General features: G+C 37.8%; 1 protein-coding gene across 1 annotated transcript in view; it reads right to left on the bottom strand.

The window, feature by feature from the left end:
- KIF14 (kinesin family member 14) overlaps positions 1-19,309 on the bottom strand; it is a gene marked incomplete at both ends in the record, with an annotated part of 49,428 nt that extends 30,119 nt beyond the window's left edge. Inside the window, 13 exons of the mRNA XM_084245399.1 lie at positions 1,547-1,731; positions 3,927-3,990; positions 4,360-4,507; positions 5,953-6,125; positions 7,241-7,356; positions 7,684-7,800; positions 8,595-8,702; positions 9,111-9,141; positions 9,961-10,013; positions 11,295-11,393; positions 16,434-16,521; positions 17,653-17,907; positions 18,246-19,309. Coding sequence (XP_084101525.1) covers positions 1,547-1,731; positions 3,927-3,990; positions 4,360-4,507; positions 5,953-6,125; positions 7,241-7,356; positions 7,684-7,800; positions 8,595-8,702; positions 9,111-9,141; positions 9,961-10,013; positions 11,295-11,393; positions 16,434-16,521; positions 17,653-17,907; positions 18,246-19,309 — 2,501 coding nt within the window. The remainder of the gene's footprint in view (positions 1-1,546; positions 1,732-3,926; positions 3,991-4,359; positions 4,508-5,952; positions 6,126-7,240; positions 7,357-7,683; positions 7,801-8,594; positions 8,703-9,110; positions 9,142-9,960; positions 10,014-11,294; positions 11,394-16,433; positions 16,522-17,652; positions 17,908-18,245) is intronic.
- Positions 19,310-21,042: the final 1,733 nt, after the last annotated feature.

The raw sequence follows: 21,042 nt of genomic DNA, 5'->3' as shown, positions 1-21,042 counted from the left end.
ATTTTTTTTAAAGATTTATTTATTTATGCATACAAGAACTGGGGTACAGGCCAGAGGTGTGGGGAATGAGAGGATTCACCACAGACAAAGTGGGGAACAGAACAGGCAGAAACACACTGCTGAGGGGAACAGCAGGCGAGCGAGAAGTCTGCTGCACCATATGGGTAGCTCCCTGGCTGGGGATCGAACTCATGCTGCAGAGGCTGCAGACAGCTTCACAGGTTGCATCTTAACCCCTTGCGCCACCAGGGAGGCCCCTAAGCTTTAAAAATTATTATATCATAATTAGAAAGTCATACTATTTATACAGCTAGGCATGCTCATGACGGCTATGCTCACCTCTGCTTATCATCTGGGAAACCTGCTCCAGATAATCCTCACATTTGTACTGAGAGATAATGTACAAGAATACTCATAGTGATAAAGGAACTCTCGTACCCTGCTGGTGGGAATGTAAACTGGGCCAGCAACTATGGAGAGCTGTGTAGGGGTTCCTCAGAACACTGAAAATAGATCTACCATACGATCCAGCAATTCCACTCCTGGGAATCTACCCAAAGGACACAAAAACATTAATTTAAAACACTGGACTACTCCTGTGTTTATTGCAGCACTATTTACAATAGCCAAGATATAGAAACAACCCAAAACAGATGAATGGATCAAAAAGCTGTGGTATATTTATACAATGGAATATTATTCAGTGATCAAAAAAGACAAAGTCATGCCACTTGTGACAACATGGATGCAGCTGGAAGGAATTATGCTAGCCAAAATTAGTCAGAAGGAAAAAGATAAATACCAATAGTCTCACTTACATATGGAATATAGAGAAACCAAACAAAAGGTCAAGAAAAGTCAAAACTAGCAGCTGACCTCAGAACTGAAGCATACAGCAGAGGAGGGGCTGGGAGGGGGCACTACCACAGGGTAGGGATGAACATAAGGGTAGATGATGACGGTGCATGGGTGATGCAGTGGTGGGGGAACTACGGGAACTACAATGATGTGAGGGGAAAAAAATAATTAAAATTTAAAAAAAAATACCCATAGCAATACACCAATTGTGGTGCAAAAAATTCAAAACAACCCCAGTGTCTATCAATAAAATAGATTCTAAAAAATAGAAAACAAAGTCACACAATGGAACACAGCATGCAAACAGAGCATTAACATGGATAAATCTTAAAACATGGAGGCAAAATAATTTACACGTGCTAAACCATGCCACTCCTGTACTATATATGTACTATATGCTATACATATAACTATTCAGTTCAAAGAATAAAATTCACATAAGAAAAAATTTTAAATTTGTCAATTCAACCACATAGAAAAGCATTACTATTTAGTGCTTCATATTGACAATAACTGACCTATTATCCTTACAATGCACTCAAAACATTTTCCTGGCTAAAAGACACATTTGAAGATTTATACCAAATAACCAGGGTAAATGAATGCCTCATGTGAAGGTAATCACATGTTACCAAAATCTGAAGCCAACTGAAAAAAGAACAAGTGGCTTTTTTTAAGATGAACATACCAATGATCATCAGCAATCAGCACCCCAGACAACTGAATATCATGACTTGAGTTTGGCTTATACTTTCCAACTGTAGTTGTTCCTTCTTTTATCATATATAAAAGCATCTCCGACAGCTGAGGATCTTCATTGAGATTGACAAAGTTTGGCAAATGGTTGTCCATTTGAAATGTAATCCCTGCTTTCTGGTAGAAGTCGGAAAAAAACATTAACCTCAGCTGAAAACACGAAGTTGTTAAAAATCACTGAAAATGAATGGTCTGTTAAACATTAAAATCACTTTATTTGAAGTCTCAACAAATGAAAGGTTCTTAGAATCTCTCCATTATTTTCCAATAACTGTTACTATGCTTCTTTTTATAATTTTAGAGTTATGATGACTGATTTTTGTCCTCAGTCTAATCATGCATCAATCCATCAAAAATTCTGCCTATTCTTACTGTTTTGTTGTTCAATTCTTTTTGTTGCACCTTCATTGCCATCACCTTAGGTCAGCCCTTATCAACTCGTACCTGAACTACTGCAGCACCCCTGACTGCCTGTCAACAATGTCTCTTATGCTCAAGTTCATCATCTTGCCTCTTAGACCAGATTCATTCCCTGAAAGGATATATTCTTAAAATGTCAATCTTGGAATGCTGGGTAGTGTTCCAATATTATCAATGACTTCCCACCTCTTACAGCTCAAAACTCAAATTCCTTGGCCTAGAAATCAAGCCCTTAACAAACTAGTCAATATATCCTTCCGTTTTTATCTCCTTATGACCTTATATAAACTGCTCACTTAAAGAGACTCGCAGGCCTTCTTCTGAGCTCACCTTATACTCCCCAACTTTGGTCCCTTACAATTTTGCCTTTCTAGAACACAGTCATCCTTTTCTCTATCAAAATATTACCTAACCTTCAAAATTCAACTTAAATCTCACTTTTTCTATCAAGTTGGACTGACCACTCCCAAAGAATTTTCTTTCATTCCTCTAAATTCTTATAAGACCCGCCTACCAATCATTTGAAATACTTCCTTTAATGTCAATACCTTTGCCCTTGACACATCGTCTCTAATCTCCTTTGGAACCCCACTCCATTAAGGAGTTTTGATTTCTATAAAACTGTTTCAGTCTCTTCATCCTATAGAGAAAGCAACAAACAAAAATCTTTCCTCTCAATCTCACAGACCCCATCTCTGACTCCTACAATTTTCTTCTGAGTAAAGATTTTCAGAGTCTAACCGTGTGGCTCTACTCCCTTATCTCTTCATCACTCCTCAACCCACTGTGATCTGGCTTCTTTCACCACCACAGTAACTCATTATTTCACAATGCAAAGCACACAGTTCAGAAACCTGGCATCATTCTTGAGTTTTCCATTTCTCTCAACACACACATCCAAAAGACAAATGCCTCTGGATCCCATCAACCTCACTTCCTATCTCGCTCTCTTGAATCCAGCTCCTCCCCTCATCATTCCCACTGCCACTGCCTCACCCCAAGCTCTCATCTCTGCTCCAAACCACAGCGGCAGCCTCCTAAATGAGTAACATCCCTTGCCGTCATCAGTATTTCCTCCCTCAAAACCACTTTTCACATAAAACCAGAGGACTCTGGTAAACAAACACAAGTTTGCTCATGTCATTCCCCTCCCTTTAAAACACTGGTGGTTTCCAATCACCTACAGTCAAGTACCTCACTAGGCCAAGATCTCTTATTTTGCATCTCTCTCCAGTCTAATGTCTGTCACCAGCATTAATTTATAAACTCTTAATTCTCTGGACATCCAAGTTGTGTTATGTCTCCATGAGTGTGAAAATAGTATTTCTTTGCTTAAAAATTTTGACTTTGTTAGCTAAGCAAGTTCCTCTTTATTGTACAAAACCTTATTTAGCTGTTCTTTTCTCTTTTAAGTCCTCCTTACTAACTACCCTCATTAAAGTTAATTATTCTCTCCTATTTCTCCACCTTTTATGTACTTCTCATTCCATTAGGTTGAACCATAAAAAGTCAATCCTTTTTTATTTTTTATTTTTTGCCCAAAAAAGGTAGTTTCATAAGGTTCTGCCTCAGTCATCTATTTATATTCTGTAAGTTTTCCTTTGGATCACAAGCTCTCTGAGGGCCATATTATTCAATATGGCTTTCCCAGAGCCTAGCATGACATAACAGTTAACAAATATTTATTGAACCAAAATGAACAGAAATAGACTATTTGTTTATATTTCAACCTTCTAACTAGCTTATGGGCTCTAAGCAATCGCAATACTGCTCTTAAGGTTTCTCTATCATATTGCTTTGTATAGTCAGGATACATATTATTTGAGAAATTGAATTCATATATTTGAGGCATAGTTCTGTAACTTTCAGATCAATTTAGAAAGTTGAAATACCTGTAACTCTTTTGTTTCTTGAAGCTTTCTCTTTTCAGCTTGTTCAAGTTTATCTTTCCACATTCTTTGCAGAAACAAACAAAATAATAGAGTTAAAAATACCTGGATAGGTAAGACTGAGTATCAAGGGACTTTAATAAAGATTAGGAAACCACTTAGGAGTATTTAAAATATGACAGTCCTGGGGTGGTCTGTTCTATTTAAATGGAAGGTGGGAAGAAAAACACTCTAAGTCCCCTTAAGCCCCTCCCGTCTGATCCCTCCCCACACCAGTCTTAAGATTGCAGGCAGTTGCTCTGCTCCCCGCTCTGGTGAATTCTCTCACCCTCCCGCGCTTCTGACTGTACCCAGTGCTTGTATAAATAAATAAATAAATCTTTAAAAAAAAAAAAAAAGATTGCAGGCAGTATCGAAGGTAGGGACCATATTCCACCTTTGCATTTCTGCCATGTCTCTCTCTTGTTGATGCAATTTCATTCTTAAGGATGTTATTTCTTGCCGACAGAGCCTATATCGTTCAGGGTCAATATTCCGATTGTTTCTTTGAGCAGCTTTTAGCTTTTCAATTTCTGCTTTCAATTCTAAATGTTTGTAAAAAGATTCATGATTATTAACATTTGACATGTAATAATTCCCACAGTAGGAACAATCTGCTCTTTTATTTGAAGTTTTAAATATTACTGAATGAAATAGAATATTTGCAGAACTCAATTTCACTTCACTTACATTACCTATAAATCTCTACCTAGCCTTCAACTGAAAAAGTGTCCACATATAAATGAATTCTCCCCTAAGCTGGTTGGTCACATAATGTACTGTCTTTTTGAAAAGGAAAAGGAGCATATTAGTGACAATGGACAAAATAGTAATAGAGAAAGCCTGTAATTTTTCTAGGCAAGTCTTACAAAGACATATTGATAAAGAGCAAAGACTTTTCAAGGTGGAATTCAAAATACCTATTTTAATGAAAATGGTTCCATTATAAAACAAAGGGGATCCAAAAGTGGGAAGGAGGATTATGATATAGCAAATTCACTCTTCTCTGGCTTGCACCTACAAAGTATCTAGTTACCTTCTGCCACTAAACAGGGCTAGTTACCTTCTGCCACTAAACAGGGCCAGGACAAAGGGGTCTGAAAAGATGGTAGTTCCAGATAAACAAAGAAAATTGTACGAATCAAGATTCCTCCCATGAATTCAAGTCTATCATAAGTGGGCAATTACCAAGAGATGAAGAGAAAGTGGTATTTAGCATATATGAAGTTTGACCTACCTACATTAGAAAAACAAAAATCCGGGCCTCCCCGGTGGCGCAGCGGTTGAGCGCTGGGTTGCGAAGCTGCCCGCAGCCTCTGCAGCGCCGGTTCGATCCCCGGCTGCCCCCCGGCCACCGGAGGAGGGTCCCACATGGCGCGCAGACCTCTCCTGCCGCCCGCTGCTCCCCTCAGCAGTGTACTTCAGTCCTTCTGCCTGTTCTGCTCCCTGCTCTGACTCTGGTGAATTCTCTCACCCTCCCGCGCTTCTGACTGTACCCAGTGCTTGTATAAATAAATACATAAATAAATAAATAAATAAATCTTTAAAAAAAAAAAAGAAAAACAAAAATCCAACGGCCTTTGGATCAGAGAACTGGGCAAGAGTTGCTAAGTTGCTAAGCAGTTTGAACAGAATGACAATATCAGAAATGTCATAATAGCAAAAATAAGTTAACTTTATTGTTATTTTGCTGCATACACCTATGGCTCAGCTATAAAATGATTTACCTCTGCTTGCTAACTCCCTTTTACCCACACTTCATTCTCGGGCTCTTCTTCTGGTTGTTTTACCCTGTCACTCCTTGATCTCTTTCCCATTGTCTTTCTACTTGTCTTCCTCCTTCACTGAAGAATGATAACTAAAAGCTCTTACAAGGAAGTATGGAAAAAAGATCTTTGATTTTCTTAAATTGCACATTTTCTTGACTGAAATTAATATCTGAGCCTAAACAGTAGTGAAATAATTTTTAGATTTTTAGAAAAATATTCACCTCTAATTAACTTCGCATTCATATCTTCGTTTACTTTGGCGATGTTGACTATCATACGGGCTTGGTTAGCATATCTAAGTGTGCTTAGCGTTTCTTCAATGTTGCTGGCAGCAGGACTGATGGTGGCAATCATTGCAGTTTTTGAATTTCCACCCAGACTTTCTTTTAATAGCCTTCAAGGAAAAAAGTCATAATTAGATTTTGCTTCTACAACAAGTTAATAATGGTAATTTTCTTGAAAGTACAAATCAAACTAATGGGATATATATATTATACTCTTGACTCAATACCACTTAAATCTTTTTTGGTTACTTATAGGTCTTTTTAAAAAGAACTCATGAACACTTTCTCTTATACATTTTATATTGTTTCATGATGCAATAAAAATATAACTAACCATCAAATATTTAGTAAGATACCTCTCTCTCCTTATTGAATCATGAGCTATACATGTCTTGGTCATCTTTGAATTTCCAGTGCTACCACAACCTTTTGGAGCAAGTGCTCAATCACCAATGTTGAAAATGATGAAAGGGCATATAAACACAGATCTTACTTTTTACTATCTGAAAAAGCCTTATTTTAGAGGGATAAAGCCTTATTTAGAGGGTGCAGCATAAACTGAATCTTAATTCATTTCACTATTCTTAGTCTATTAATGTTTACTTATCAGAATTAGATATTAAATGTGGTGCTGCCCGCCAGATCTATTAAGTTTATGCGGCTTGTTATCCTGTGATCATGTTCTTTCCCTTCCACAAATTCTGTCTGTAGCAAAATTTGAAGTAATTTGAGTGAAACATATTTGAAATGAAATGCATATTCATTCATAAAAATACTAGGTAAACAATATACACGTCATTGTGTGCTAAGCAAATAATACTATTCAATGTCACTTCACACACATATATCTGATGATATAGGCTCAGACAATAGACACTAATAGTATTAAGTATAATAGCGGTTGCTTATGGTCATATAGCACATGCTATGTACTGAGTTTTACATTAATCATTTAATCCTCACTTTAACCCTAAAATATAGGTATTGATAGTATCACCATAATACAGATGAGAAAACAGGCAAGAGCACTAAGTGATTTGAGCAAAGTCACAAAGTTTGTAAGATGCAGAACCCAGATACAAATCCAGGCAGTTCGGCTCTAAAAAATTCATGCTGTTACCTATTTCTTTTCTATCCCAAAGTTATATGAAGTTGGCTGATTATTATTTTCCCCACAGCACCACTGTATTTTATACAATTCTTAATACTAAAAAAAGATACTTGCCACGTCAGCACAGATTCACGGTAAGGAATAAAAACTCTCTTTCGGTTTGCTTGTTCGGAGAGTGCAGATATAACTTTTCCCAAAGTTAGCAAGGACTTGTTAATACTCACACCTTCCTGTATATAAAATTTAAAAAGCAAAAAGTTTTCTTTAATTTAAATAACTGCTCAGCCATAAATTTATTTCACAAAACATGTTTCTCCCCTTATACAATTCCTATATCATATAAAACTACCAACTTTCTTATGCCTCAGAATTGACTACTTTTCTTTATAAAGCCAACATAACTGAAAAGTATACATTTTTAAATCACAGCAATGCACGCTATAAACTGCAGGTAAAGATGGATGGGTTATCTTGGTTAAGTATAATTCATTTGTAATCTTCTAAAACAATGCCCTAGGGAGTAAGTTTCATCAACATGAGGAAAACATCTTATTTACCTTTAGTCGTTCTCCAGTTGTGTGAGCTGTGGAGCAGCGCTCGCTGCCTGCCAGATCTATTAAGTTTATGCGGCTTGTTATCCTGTGATCATGTTCTTCCCCTTCCACAAATTCTGTCTGTAGCAAAATGATATTAAAATAATAAAAAACAATATTAACAACAATAAATAATGCCATCAATATAAGTTTTCAAAAGGGAAAGTTAAAGATTTTAAACCATTCATTTATTTTGAAACTATCTCTTGTTAAATCTGTGATAGTTTATAAGGCATGAATATTCAAGAATATACTAAGCAGTGCTTGTATAATGCTGACATAAGAGAAATGACTTTAAAGGGATAAAAACCCATAATTACTCAATTACATTAAGGAAACAACTGCAAATAGAGACAAACATTAATGGACAAAAGCACTGTTTATCCAGCATGAAAGTAGCACAGTTATTTAAAAGCAACATCAATGTCCAACAGTAGAGAAAAAGTTGAGAATTCTAACAGTTAATGGAATACTAGACAGCTATTAAAATGATATTTTGTGAAGAATTTTACAGCATTAAATTGTTGCAGAATTTGTATATTTTCTTAAGTGTGATTGTAAAACAACTGAAGGATTTTATACAAAAATGTTTACAGGGATTTTATGTGAATTATGGAACCTATAGCTCAATCTTTTAAAATCTCTTCATTTCTGATGTGTTCCCAAATACTACACAATTACCATGTTAGTAATAACAATATATACAAAGTCACATATACCAAGTTATTCAAAGTTATTGTGTATAGTTTCTAAAATCCAGTTACGTTTATATATTTATATGACTGCACTTCTAGCACTGTTTAAAGAATAAGAAAAACATAAAACTTGAGAATAGTTACTATCTTGCCTAATAAAATAATCAACAAAAAAAATACCTTGGTCTGGGTCATCACCAGGGTGAAAACTGAGTGGGATCGGGAGCTTTTATCATTCATTCCAGTGGCAGCAGTAGCTCTTTGTTTATTTCCCAATTCTAGCCAACTCTAAGAAAGAGAGGTAGGTCAGATCTGCAGACTGCAATTTATTGGAACAACAAATTAAAGCGCAACAAAGTTCAGTAAGCCCATTCAGTAACATACATACGCTTATTAGTTTATAAAATGAAATTATAATCATTGTTTTAGAATTTGTATTCCCATTGTCTTTTTTTTTTGTTACAGAAATCTAAATCAGGAAATAACTAAAATGCTATTGCTATAACTCTAAGAGGAAATAATTGTCAGTATTTATCTTTAATTCAGTAGATTATTTTTTGATTAAAGTTTAACAAAATCAGTTCATGATAAATTAAGATTAACCTTTTATTTATGCAAACAGCAATGAAAAATATTTTTGTGAATTTTTATGATTATGATCATGCTATCTAGTAGAAAGACAAAATACAGTCTTACCTGAATATCAGAGTAAGAAGTGACAACATTCCTGTTTTTAAAAAGTAAAAAGATAAAATCAATTTTACTGATGATTATACTCTTGTTCTTATAAAGTAACTTTTCAAATAAATCATTACTCCCCAGAGATCACAATCGAATTTTACTAATTCTCACAAAATCTTTCATTTTTTCCAATTCTTAAAGGTTGGAAATAATGTTTATTTTAACACAAAGTATTTTTCGTAATACAATGAAACGCTTTAGAATCTTAGCATTCTAATACTTAAGTCTAAATCATGAACCAAAAGATCTACTTTAACACATATATAGATGCATGGGTGTGTGTGTGTGTGTGTGTGTTGGGATGGGTATGTTGGTGTGTGTGGGTCTCAACACAATCCCAGATCTATTAAATGGAGTTAAAATTATATCTAATCACTTTTCCTTTCCCGTAAGAAAAGCATTTGGAGTGCTGTAACACCAAGTGAATGACTCTTAGCATTTTTCAAACTCAACACTGAATTGATCTTAGTACCTTCAGCTTAAAGTAAGAGGTATAAAAAGCAGCTTAAGAGTGGAGGCTTAACATAATGGGGAAAGAAGGGAATAAAAAGAGGGAAAATAAAATATTTATTTGATAATTATTATACTACTCTATGATAATTTATAGGTGCTGTGAAAGATATCAACAAATATAAAAACAAGGAACTAACATTCCATTTGGAAAGAGAAGAAAATTTTAACTGGATAATAGTAAGGATAAAAGGCTAAATAGTTATCCAGAGTTTCAAAGTTGGGGAGACAAATGAGAACAATAGTCACTCTATTCTTTTGCTTTCTTCTTGCTCTTGCTGAGCCAAACACTTACATTGACAGAGCTTCAACGTATGGGCCAGAAATAGGGTGCTCCCTTACTCTCAGCTAGTAGAGGCAAACACAAGCATCATTAGGAATATGACAAATATTTCATATAAAATATAATTTCACATGACCATTTCATCTGTAATTTGAATTCAAAATAAAAACTTTTTACCCAAAAGTGGATACAAAGGTTCTCACAAAAACTAATCTATAAGGCATCCAGATAAATGCTTCAATATAACAAATTGTTTGTATTTGTACAATATGCAACAGCATATCAAATATCTTACTAGTTTTCATTCTCACTTTAAATAATGCAGTAGGTATGATCTGCATGCCCCCCCTTTTTTTTTAAAAGATTTATTTATGTATTTATACAAGCACTGGGTACAGTCAGAAGCGCAGGAGGGCAAGAGAATTCACCAGAGCCAGAGCAGGGAGCAGAGCAGGCAAAAGGACCGAAGTACACTGCTGAGGGGAGCAGCGGGCGGCAGGAGAGGTCTGCACGCCATGCAGCACCCTCCTCCAGTGGCCAGGAAGCAGCTGGGGATCGAACCGGCGCTGCAGAGGCTGCTGGCAGCTTCGCAACCCAGAGCTCAACCGCTGTGCCACCAGGGAGGCCCATGATCTGCATGCTTTTAAGGTCTCACTAAAACATATTCAACAAGATTCAGACATTAAAATTTTCTTCAGTTTTATAATTTATACATTCTAAATTTTGTGATTAGAAATTTTCAAAGAAGAATTTTTAACATTAGTCATAGAAGAAAAAGCAAAGTTTTCAGTTCTTGATGTTGTCAATAGTACATTGCATGACCTGGGCAGTCAGGTGATCTTTTTAGACTTTAGCTTCTTGTACTCCAAGTTCCTTTCCATGAAAAAATTTAAATTCTAAAAGCAGGTTTTTTAAAAAGCTTACATATTTGTGAAACTTTTTATTTTACATAAAATATCTACAAGATGTCAATTTGCTAAATAATCCAGAAAAATGCATATTCTATAACAATACAATTTTTAAAACTTTTACTGTTTGTTTTATAATTAGGAAATTAGGTGTTTAAGAGGTTTCAAAATATTGAAACCAATATTTTATCTTAACTTTAACATGATACCTGATCCAAACAAAAAAAAAAGGTTACATTTATTGACTAATTTAATTTCCATTAATGATAATGTTTGGCTTATTTACTAAATAACAATATAATTAGAATGTAGATCCCAAGCATTTGCTATCATATACCATTTTAGTAAAAATTTAAGCAATATACATTATCTTGAGAATAAAATCATATGCATTTATAAAAACAGATATTAAAAAATAATAAATTCTTTTAATCTTACTGGTTGCTTTCTCTGTCCATTTTCACCTTTACAAACCAGAAGATCATGAATTTTTTCATTATATACTTCAAAAAAGCTCATTTCAAGGTGATAGCTGACCTAGTGGAAAGAGAAACACAACAGGCACTTTATTTTAAGGTTCTTGTATTTTTTGCATACCATATATATTATAAGGACCTAGTACCCATAATATATAAAGAACTCTTACAACTCAACAACAAACACCACAACTGAAAAACAAGCCAAGGACTTGAAGAGATATTCTCCAAAGAAAACATACAAATTGTCAACCAGCCCATGAAAAAGTGCTCAACATCATTAGTGAATAAGGAAATACAAACCACAATGAAAAACACTTCACATCCACTAGGACGGCTTCAATAAAAAAAAATGGAAAACAGAAAATGTTGATGAGGATGTAAATGTGGATGAAAATCCACATTGCTGGTGGGGATGTAAAATGTGGCAGCCATTATGGAAGACACTTAGTGGTTCCTCAAAAGGTTAAACACATAATCACCATGTGACCCAGCAAAATTTCTGTTCTATCTACCTAAAAGAATTGAGAATAGGTATTCAGGGAATTATTTGCACACTAATGTTCAGAGTAGTACCAGTCACAATAGCCAAAAGATGGAAACAACCCAATGCCCATCAATTGATGACTGGATAAATAAGATTGGTATATCTATATAACAGAATATTATTCAGCCATTAAAAGGAATGAAGTATTGATATATTCTACAACACTGATCAACCTCCAACAGATTATACTAAGTGAAAGAAGTTTTTGTTTTTTTTAAAGATCCATTCATTTATGCATACCAGAGCTGGGGTACAGTCCAGAGATGCAGAGGGTGAGAGGATTCACCAGAGACCGTGGGGAACAGAACAGGCAGATTGACCAAAATACACTGCTGAGGGGAGCAGCGGGTGAGACAGGAGAGGTTTGCTGCGCCATGAGGGTTGCTCCCTGGCCACCTGGGGATCAAACTGGTGCTGCAGAGGCTGCGGATTGCTTCACCACCAGAGAGGCCCCGAAAGAAGTTTTTTATCACATCATATCACATATTGCATGATATTCCAATTATACAAAATATCCAAAATAGGCAAATCCAGAAATTTGGGGAAGGGAAATAGGTTATAACTGCTTAAGGATTTCCTGTAGGAGGTGGTAAGAAATTTTTGGAACCAGATAGGAGTAGTAATTACACATTATGAATGTAATAAATGTCAACTGAATTTTATACCTATAAATGGATAATTTTACGATATTTATTTTTTTATAAATTAAAATTTATTAAAAAATTTCATTGGGGGCCTCCCCGGTGGCGCAGCGGTTGAGCGCTAGGTTGCAAAGCTGCCGGCGGCCTCTGCAGCGCCTGTTCGATCCCCGGCTGCTCCCCGGCCACCGAAGGAGGGTCCCACATGGCGCCCGGACCTCTCCTGCCGCCTGCTGCTCCCCTCAGCAGTGTGCTTCGGTCTCTCTGCCTGCTCTGCTCCACACTCTGGCTATGGTGAATTCTCTCGCCCTCCTGCGCTTCTGACTGTACCCAGTGCTTGTATAAATAAATAAATAAATCTGAAAAAAAAAGGAAAGAAAAGAAAAGCCAACTATTGCACTTGGCTGCTCTTTAAAAAAAAAAAAATTTCATTGGAACGATAACAAAAGTTATTGCATTTCTTATTAATTTTTAGGTAAGGTTCAATTCAATCTAATAAGTACCTACCTACTATATAAGGCTTTGGGCTATAGTTAGAAGGATATAAAGATAAGGTTCTTGCCCATGAGGACCCATCTCAGAGGAATGCAAAATACCTCTCAAGAGATAAGACAGATCAATAGAAAATTAAGAATTAAAAAAAGAGATCATAAGTATAAATGAGTAATGACAAAGGGGAAATAATGGGGGGAGGCAGAAAAAACTGGGGATGGAGAAAAAGGACATGAGGCCTGAGAGATGGAGTGGACTATAGATACAGACATTTGATATGGTAAACTGGGATCATAAATCAGTAATTCTTTCTGATTGAGGCAGAAAGCAATTAGATTAAGTAGGGCTAAGCTTCTACTTCATTTTGACTCAGAAAGACAGGGCATAAATGCCAAAGGAGGGAAACTTGAATTTGTTAGTTTTTATAGCTAGGGGATGGTTTCTTTATTAGAAGAGCAGATTTCTTTTTTTCCCTAAAAAATATTTAATTTTGAGGTAATTTTGGTTTACACAACACTACGTGATTCAAAATCATGGAACCCCACTTCCTTAGATGCATGTGACCACACTACACCCACGCCAAGGCATCCGCAGCCCTCTACCATAGTCCACTGTATTCCTTCCCCTTTTTGCTGCCCACCCCTCCACATCTTGCAGCAGTCAGACTTCCAGGGTTTGTTATTGGTTGGTTTTGCCAACTCTTTATTTTGTTTCTCTGTATTCCACATATAAGTAAAACCATCTGATATTTGTCTTTCTCCTTTGGATTTTTTTCATGTAGTATTATCCCCTTCATGTTATTGCAAATGGCAAGAGTTCACAAAAGAAGCAAATCTGATCTACCTGCAACTAACAGAACTGGAAGCTTCAGGGAGTTTCAGGGATTTAGGTTCAATTCACCAAATATTTATTTGACTCCACTAGATACAAAGACTCTTCTTTTTGCTATGGGAAGATCTGAGACTAACTGAGATTAATTGAACATGATTAATACAATTCATAATACAATCCACACGGTGAATAACACAAGAATATGTTTTGCATCAGGAGAGAAGAACAACACACTTCCAGATAAAGAGATCAGATATAAGGAAACACTGTGAAATTACAAATGCTACTGATGACAGTGTGGAGGCTTAGAATTCAATAAACATCTATCTATTAATTCCTATTAAATAGTATATTGGGTATGGGACCCCAGGGGGGTCTAGGATGAAAATGTAGAGGCAGAGGAGTTGGGGAAAATAGTTATGTGCACATTGTAGAGGATCATACTTATTCTTCTCCTTTGAGGTTCCTGTCATGTGCTGACTATTCCACATTCCATTACCCCCATCAACAAACTATTACCCTTTACTGTTCTAATAATCCCCAAATAGAACCATAATCACTTAGTTGGGTTAGTTATGTGCCAAGCCTTATTCAAAATCTCTAATAAAGATGAAGCCATTTAAACTTCATCACAAAACTATGAGAATGGTTATTATCATCACCATCCCTCTTTCCTATGGTAAGGCAGAAGAAAGTTAAATAAATTGTTCAATTTCACAATCCTAGTAAAGTGATGGGGCTTGGATTCTAACTGTCTCCAAAGCCCATGCTCTTAATTGTTACACTTCTTTCCTCTCAGTGATAGTCCTTCTATGTAAAATCTGAGGCTCCCATTTCTGTGAAGTCATCCCAAAGTCTCTCTCTCTCCTCCACTTTACCTCTCCCTGGCTTGCTTTATCCTTCAAATCACCCTACTCTAAAATCCTAAACAGTCAATGGAGGACTGACAGTCAGTGGAAGCCCACAGGCTTCTCACTCCCTAGTCCCATTAAAGTTAGACTTGGAGCACATTTCTAGGCCACCATGTTTCTACTGCTCCCTTTCCTCCAACTTTGAACTTCAGGTGAAAAGTTGGGAGAAGTGGAAGAAGCTAGAAGACAGGCAGTGTACCTACAGTGGGAGAGAGCTCCACCTGCACTCAGTCTGCTCTACCTCTCATGGTCCTAATGGCTGCATAGAATCCTATGAATGGATCCAGCCAGAGCATAATTTCTCTGTCATCCTGTTTCCAATGGTCCCTAAGTCTCAGTTCTACTTACTAAGTCTCTCAAATGTATGCCCCCTTGTTTACCCTTCCTGTCACTACCTTTGTTCAGCTCCTCATCAATCCTTAGACAGCTTACAAATTCTACAGCTGGTTTCTCTGGACTCAGTCTCATTTCCCTTCAACCCATTCTGTACAATGCAGCCAGAGCGATCTTTTTTATTTAAAGAGTAAATATGATCATAATACTTTCCTGCTTAAAATCCTTCTATTGCCTTCTAGATTCCTAAAAGCATGGTTCCTATAGCCCTTCACAAGCCAAGTTCTCTCTGCCTCTCCAGTTCAACTTTTGTTACCCTCTACTCTCAAATTCCAAGCTTAAAACAAAGTCAACAATTTCTAGATTCCCAGGCTCTCTACTTTCTTACTTTCAAACCTTTGCACATGCTGCTCCGTCTACCTGGAATGTCCTTCCTCATCTTCACCAAGCTAATACGTGTCATGGTTCCTTCCAAAATAAGCTGAGTTATTGCCTACTCTAAGAAAAACCTCTTTCTCTCCAAGCTTACATATTCTCACAAGCGTCCTTTTCTTATTCTATTATAGCATTTACTTTAGTTAGCATTAATTGAGTGTTCTTGGCTGTCTTCTGGCCCTTTTTTCCCCATACCAGTCTTAACCACAGAGATTGAGTCTCTTAACTCCAACACTCCCAAATCTGGCACAAGATTTTCCCAATTTCCTCTGTGGTAACACTTTTGAGGGAAAGTAAGAAAATTCTAAATTCCCAGATTCTGTGAATGACACACGCATGTAGGCGCACACATGCACAGTCCTGCCCCCGCCACACTCCTGTTGATTCTGATGAACAAGTGAACGTAGGGGAAAAACTGGCCTAACAGTTATTTACCTACATTAAATATTCAGTAAATACTTGCTGAATGTACAAATGAATGGGTGAAAAGGAAAGCCAGAAGAGACTTTTCAGATATAGGACCTGGAAATAGCCTGGCTTGTGAAGTGAAATGTTTCAGACTCCAGCTTCACTCCTCTCTTCCTGCTGCATATTGGTGTGGTTTGCCTGCTGTGCTCATTATCTGTACCTGCCTGACCACAGAGACACGAGAAATGGTATGCAACTTTCACACTGTGAGTTCCTACACACACACAAAAGAAATGAAGCTCCTAAACTAGTAAAACAGAAGAAGGGATCCCTCTCTCCCTGCCCACCAGAGGATTCTGAATTTAGAACCCCCACAGCACCACTCCCAAAGAGTGCTCTATAAATGAACCCATTTTCCCAGCTTCTTAGTGGCCATGACTGATCTGAACACGATCTGACAGTTTTCTAGTCTAATACAAAGACTTGCAGATAGCATGAGAACATACCTCTTGGGCTTGTTTTCTGGCTACTTGAGCAAAAAGATCTTCACAAAATCTTGGGATAATTCCTGGTTCTTCACTAAATCCCATCATCCTGAAAAATACATTAGGTATGAGAAAAAGCAAAACTAATTAGCTTATTTTTTTTTTTTAATTCCTTTTTGGGGCAAATGGGTTGAGGAGAGTGTGGAGAGCAAGTTAGTTAAACCCTATCTGATCTAAAGAACCTGAGTTATGGAGTCAAATCTGCCTGAATTCAAATCTTGATTTCACCACATATTAGCTCTGTAATTTTGGACAAAATACTGGTGTAAATTTCCATTTCCTGTTCTGTAAAATGGGAATATGTCAAACTATCTAACTCAGAATATTGTTGTGAGAGTGTTAGGGGGAAAGGGATGTCCTGTGCAAACTCTATACAGGCTTTGTGGATGCCACCCCTACTCCATCAAGACACTGGGAACTACAAATCCCATGTTCCCCAAAGGGAGGTTGCAAGGACATAAGGGCAGAGTTAAGCAGCCATTTTCTCTGTTTGGGTATTTAACTGACCATGTGAGTGGGGGCAGCTCTCTTGGCCCATGCTCTTGGATAGGCAGCATTTGGTCTCGGCAGGTCATTTGGGATTCCAGGTTGGCGGAACAGGTAGGATGCATTTAAGAATTTATCTTCCTCTTTTCTCCCTGAATTGTACATTTCCTCATTTCCCCTTCCCTTGTAAATAAACCTTTTGTTAACCTTTTGTGTGTGCCTGCAATTTAAGTCCCCTTTAAGCGTGCAGGTGAAGACCCACAGTCAGGCAACCCATTTTATATCGGGGTTGGCCTGTAACAAGAGCACAAGCAGAGCCTTTAGCAAAATGCCTGAACTATAGCAAGAACTCAACAGTTAGCCACTATCCACATTCTGAGTATTTCCTTCTAGTTGTTATTACCATACCAGTCATTTGATGATTTATTAATTCTCACTACAATGCTTTCAGTTTACACAATATAATTTATAATAAAATGCAGCCGGTAATACCTACATTCTAAATGTCACACAAAAACAGAAGCCCAAAGGTTGTTACCTACCCAGTTTTCACAATAGAATGTAACATGGGTAAGATTTGCACTGAGATCTGTGTGGTATCCAAGTTATATTCTTACTATCAAACCAGGCTGCTTCACACAAAAGCAGTTGGATACGAAACATTTCTGGATGATCGTTTTGCAACAAAACTTACGTATAGGATTTTCCAGAGCCAGTCTGACCATAAGCAAAGAGACAGGTGTTGTAGCCTTCAAAGGCTCGCTGTAGGAGGGGTGCTGCTAAGGTCTCGTACACGGTCGTCTGGCTAGCATAGTCAGGATGACACTCATCAAAAGACCAAAATGAAACATCATAAATAAAATGATAAGCTTGTTTCATGTCCGGGTGTTCCACAACTATTTCTCTTCCATTCGTGAAGACCACCTGAGATGCTTTTTCAATGTTCTCTCTTCAAAAAGAGGCACAAAAAAAAGTCGAGTTACCATCATAATTGTGAGTACTATTTTTACAGAACGCAATAAGGACCACAAAACTAGTCAAATATCATATCGCTCAAGGCAAGATAATTTTTTAGTTCCAATCTGGAAAATGCAGACTGGCAAACATAATTATTGTGGGATTCCAAAGTTCCAAAATGTAAATTTTTCTAAATAGGCTGCTTTTTAAAAGTTGGAATGCCTTCAGTCTTTTTAGAGCAATCCGCTTCAAATCTGCAGTGTACTCCCACCAAGCTCTCTCCAAAGGGAGAGCACCTGCTTGCCTTTGTGCTTACAGGGGGGCACATACCTCTTACTGAAGGGCCTCACACGGACTGCCACTGTCACTTGACTGTTCTCCACTTTTAAGGGGTCTGTTACGGCAGAGTTCTGAACAGCAGCTTCTTCCTCAGGAGGGAGTGTATTTTCTTGTGACTGTCCCCTTTTATTTTCGAGAAGAGAATTTTTTGGTTTTTGTTTCACTTGAAGGCCAGACAGGCTATTTTTCAGTATCGATGGAGCTGGGCTCTTAGACAAAGGCGTGCTGCACTTTGGGGTGGAACTATGCTCGGTAACGTATTTAGTAGGTGTTCTTTGCTCTAAGCTTCCAAATGTACTTGATTTTTTCCCAGCGTCCTTCCCAGTACTTCTGTGATAGTTCCCCAGTGCTGACACATTGCTATCCAACATGCTCTGAGTGGGTTTTGTGGCCAAGTATCCTGAGTTAATAGCTCCATTCTGATTCTGCGAACCAGTGGGTGCTCTAGGGTTTAAGTACTTAAGCACAACATTCTCATTTGCCCCACGGAAGGCAGAAAACGTCTTTTTGTGTTTTTCATCAGCCGTCTTTCCGATCTCTTTTGGGTCTTTAGCAAAAGAAACAAAAGAGTTTTTATTTTTATTTACATTTTTTACATCAGTACTAGTTTCCTGGGAAGCATAATTATTCTCCAATTCATCTCCCATGTTCTGCCTTGTCCTCCACTTCCCCACAGAATCCGCTTTAGCACGACATTGTAATGTGAGACGAGTTTCTGTTGTCTTTTCTGTGGAGTCCCCCAACTCATTATCAAGCACAGATGACTCCTTGTTCCTGGTAACTCTTCTCCGAAGTGTCAGTCTATCTATAGAGTTAGGGGTACAGGGCAGATCTGTTTTTTTGCTGGCAGAAATAACGTAAGTGCTATTTATGTCTCTGATTTTACTTGCAGATCTCAATAAAGGATCATCATTTTCACATTCTGACAAATCCGACTTCAAGTGCAGCTTAAGGCTGCTACTGTGGGTGAGGACATTCCGTGATGAACTCTTTTGGGAAGAAGGAATGTCAAGAATATGGCTGTTACTTCTATTATGTGATGTGTAGAGTGACATTGTGTTAGCAGGGGTTTTTTTAAAAGAATGTTGTTGAATAACCTATGCTCTTCTTTGGACTTGCATTTGATTTCCAGCCATTTCTTATGCATCAGCTTCGAAAAATACCTGCTAAACTACAAAAAAAAAAAAAAAATTAGATTGTACAAACTACCAACTGGCTTAAAATTCTGAGAAACTTCCATTGTGAAAGTAACTTCCCAGAGAGCAACATTAAAATAAATCACAATGTCCAGCTCAGATATTGTTTTCATGCACATTCAGACAAGTCTCTGCCCTCAGAGCTTATAATCATTTAACAATATTTACTGAATTCCCATTGCATGCCAGGCAATGACTGGTACCTATCATTTCTTTAGTTTAGACAGAATATACAGATAACGCTTACGTCAAATGTGCCAAGATGTAACAAGGGCATGTCAGCAAAGCTGGTTTTTCAAAAAAGATTTATTTATTTTTGCATACAAAAGCTGGGGTGCAGGCCAGAGGTGGGGGGGGGGGGTGTGTGAAAGAATTCACCAGAGACAGAGTGGGGAGCAGGACAGGCAGATCTACTGAAATACACTGCTGAGGGGAGCGGCGGGCGAGACAGGAGAGGTCTTTTGCCCCAGGTGGGTCAGCTCCCTGGGCAGGGTTCAAACTCATGCTGCAGTGGCTGCAGATAGCTTCATAGTGCTGTGACTTAACCCCTTGCGCCCAAGCAGGTTTTTTTTTCAGTACCCCCAGTTTGGCCAGTAGGGAAAGGAATCAAAGGAATCAAAGGAACCCTAGCACCTGAGTCAAAAACTGAAGGAAAGCACTTTTATAATGTCTGTTAAGTTTGTTAAAATACAGAAGTGACTCACGGATTAGTTTGAGAGGTGTCACAAGGCAGATTATTTTCAAATAAGTACCACAGAGAGCACTTACCAGAGACAGGAAGTATAAGTACAGTAGGGTAAATGGAAGTTATCAGGTTTTTTCCACCCTCCTGCCATTAACATCAATGATCAACACCTATGGTCTTACATACCAGCCTGCTGGAGGCTCCTAAAGTGTGGCGTGGGTGTGTGTAAGTGGGCACACCTGAGTTGAGAGATGGAGCCTATGAGTGCGAGCAGAGAACAGGACGCCACAGCAGAGATTGTGGTGCAGAGGACCAAGAGGTGGGGTCCAGTAGAGACCAGGAGAGAACACCATAGAGCCCCAAAAAATTGAAGATTGGTGGGGGCGACCTGGCAGGGCTGCCAAGGCTGGCAGCCTCCTGTCCCCCCCTCCTCCCTGCCTGCCCTGTACCTGGTTGCCTCAATACAAATGGTGTAGAAAATTATTGAAAACCTGAAAAAGCCACTGAGGGCTGCAGGACTCCCCCTTTACCAGTCTTGTCCTGTATCCTGCAGGACACGTACTATAAAATAAGCACTACATATAAGTACTGTACATAAGTGCTCTTGTTCAGTACATGTATGCAAGCAGCAGAGAGCCTGCCCCCTGGCAGTTAGAAACAAATTCGACAGCTGTGTGCTCACAAATAGGTCAACAACATACATCCAGCAATAAGACTTGAAAGAAAGAGAATAGCAGTAACAGCTCAGATGCCTGGTTTCAAGCCAACTCTACTGAACTGGTGATACTGATGTAAATTTTTCTCTTTACATTTTTCACATCTTAAAATTTATTGTCGTTAAATGTGCATGCCTGTTTCTGACTTGTAAAGTGACACTTGCTCGAACTGTTCCATAGATTTTGCTACG

The sequence above is a fragment of the Talpa europaea genome (assembly GCF_964194135.1).
Source record: "Talpa europaea genome assembly, chromosome: 10".
In the NCBI taxonomy this organism is placed as follows: Eukaryota; Metazoa; Chordata; class Mammalia; order Eulipotyphla; family Talpidae; genus Talpa; species Talpa europaea.
The sequence above is the reverse complement of the archived record's forward strand: the minus strand, read 5'-3'. Positions and strand labels throughout refer to the sequence as shown.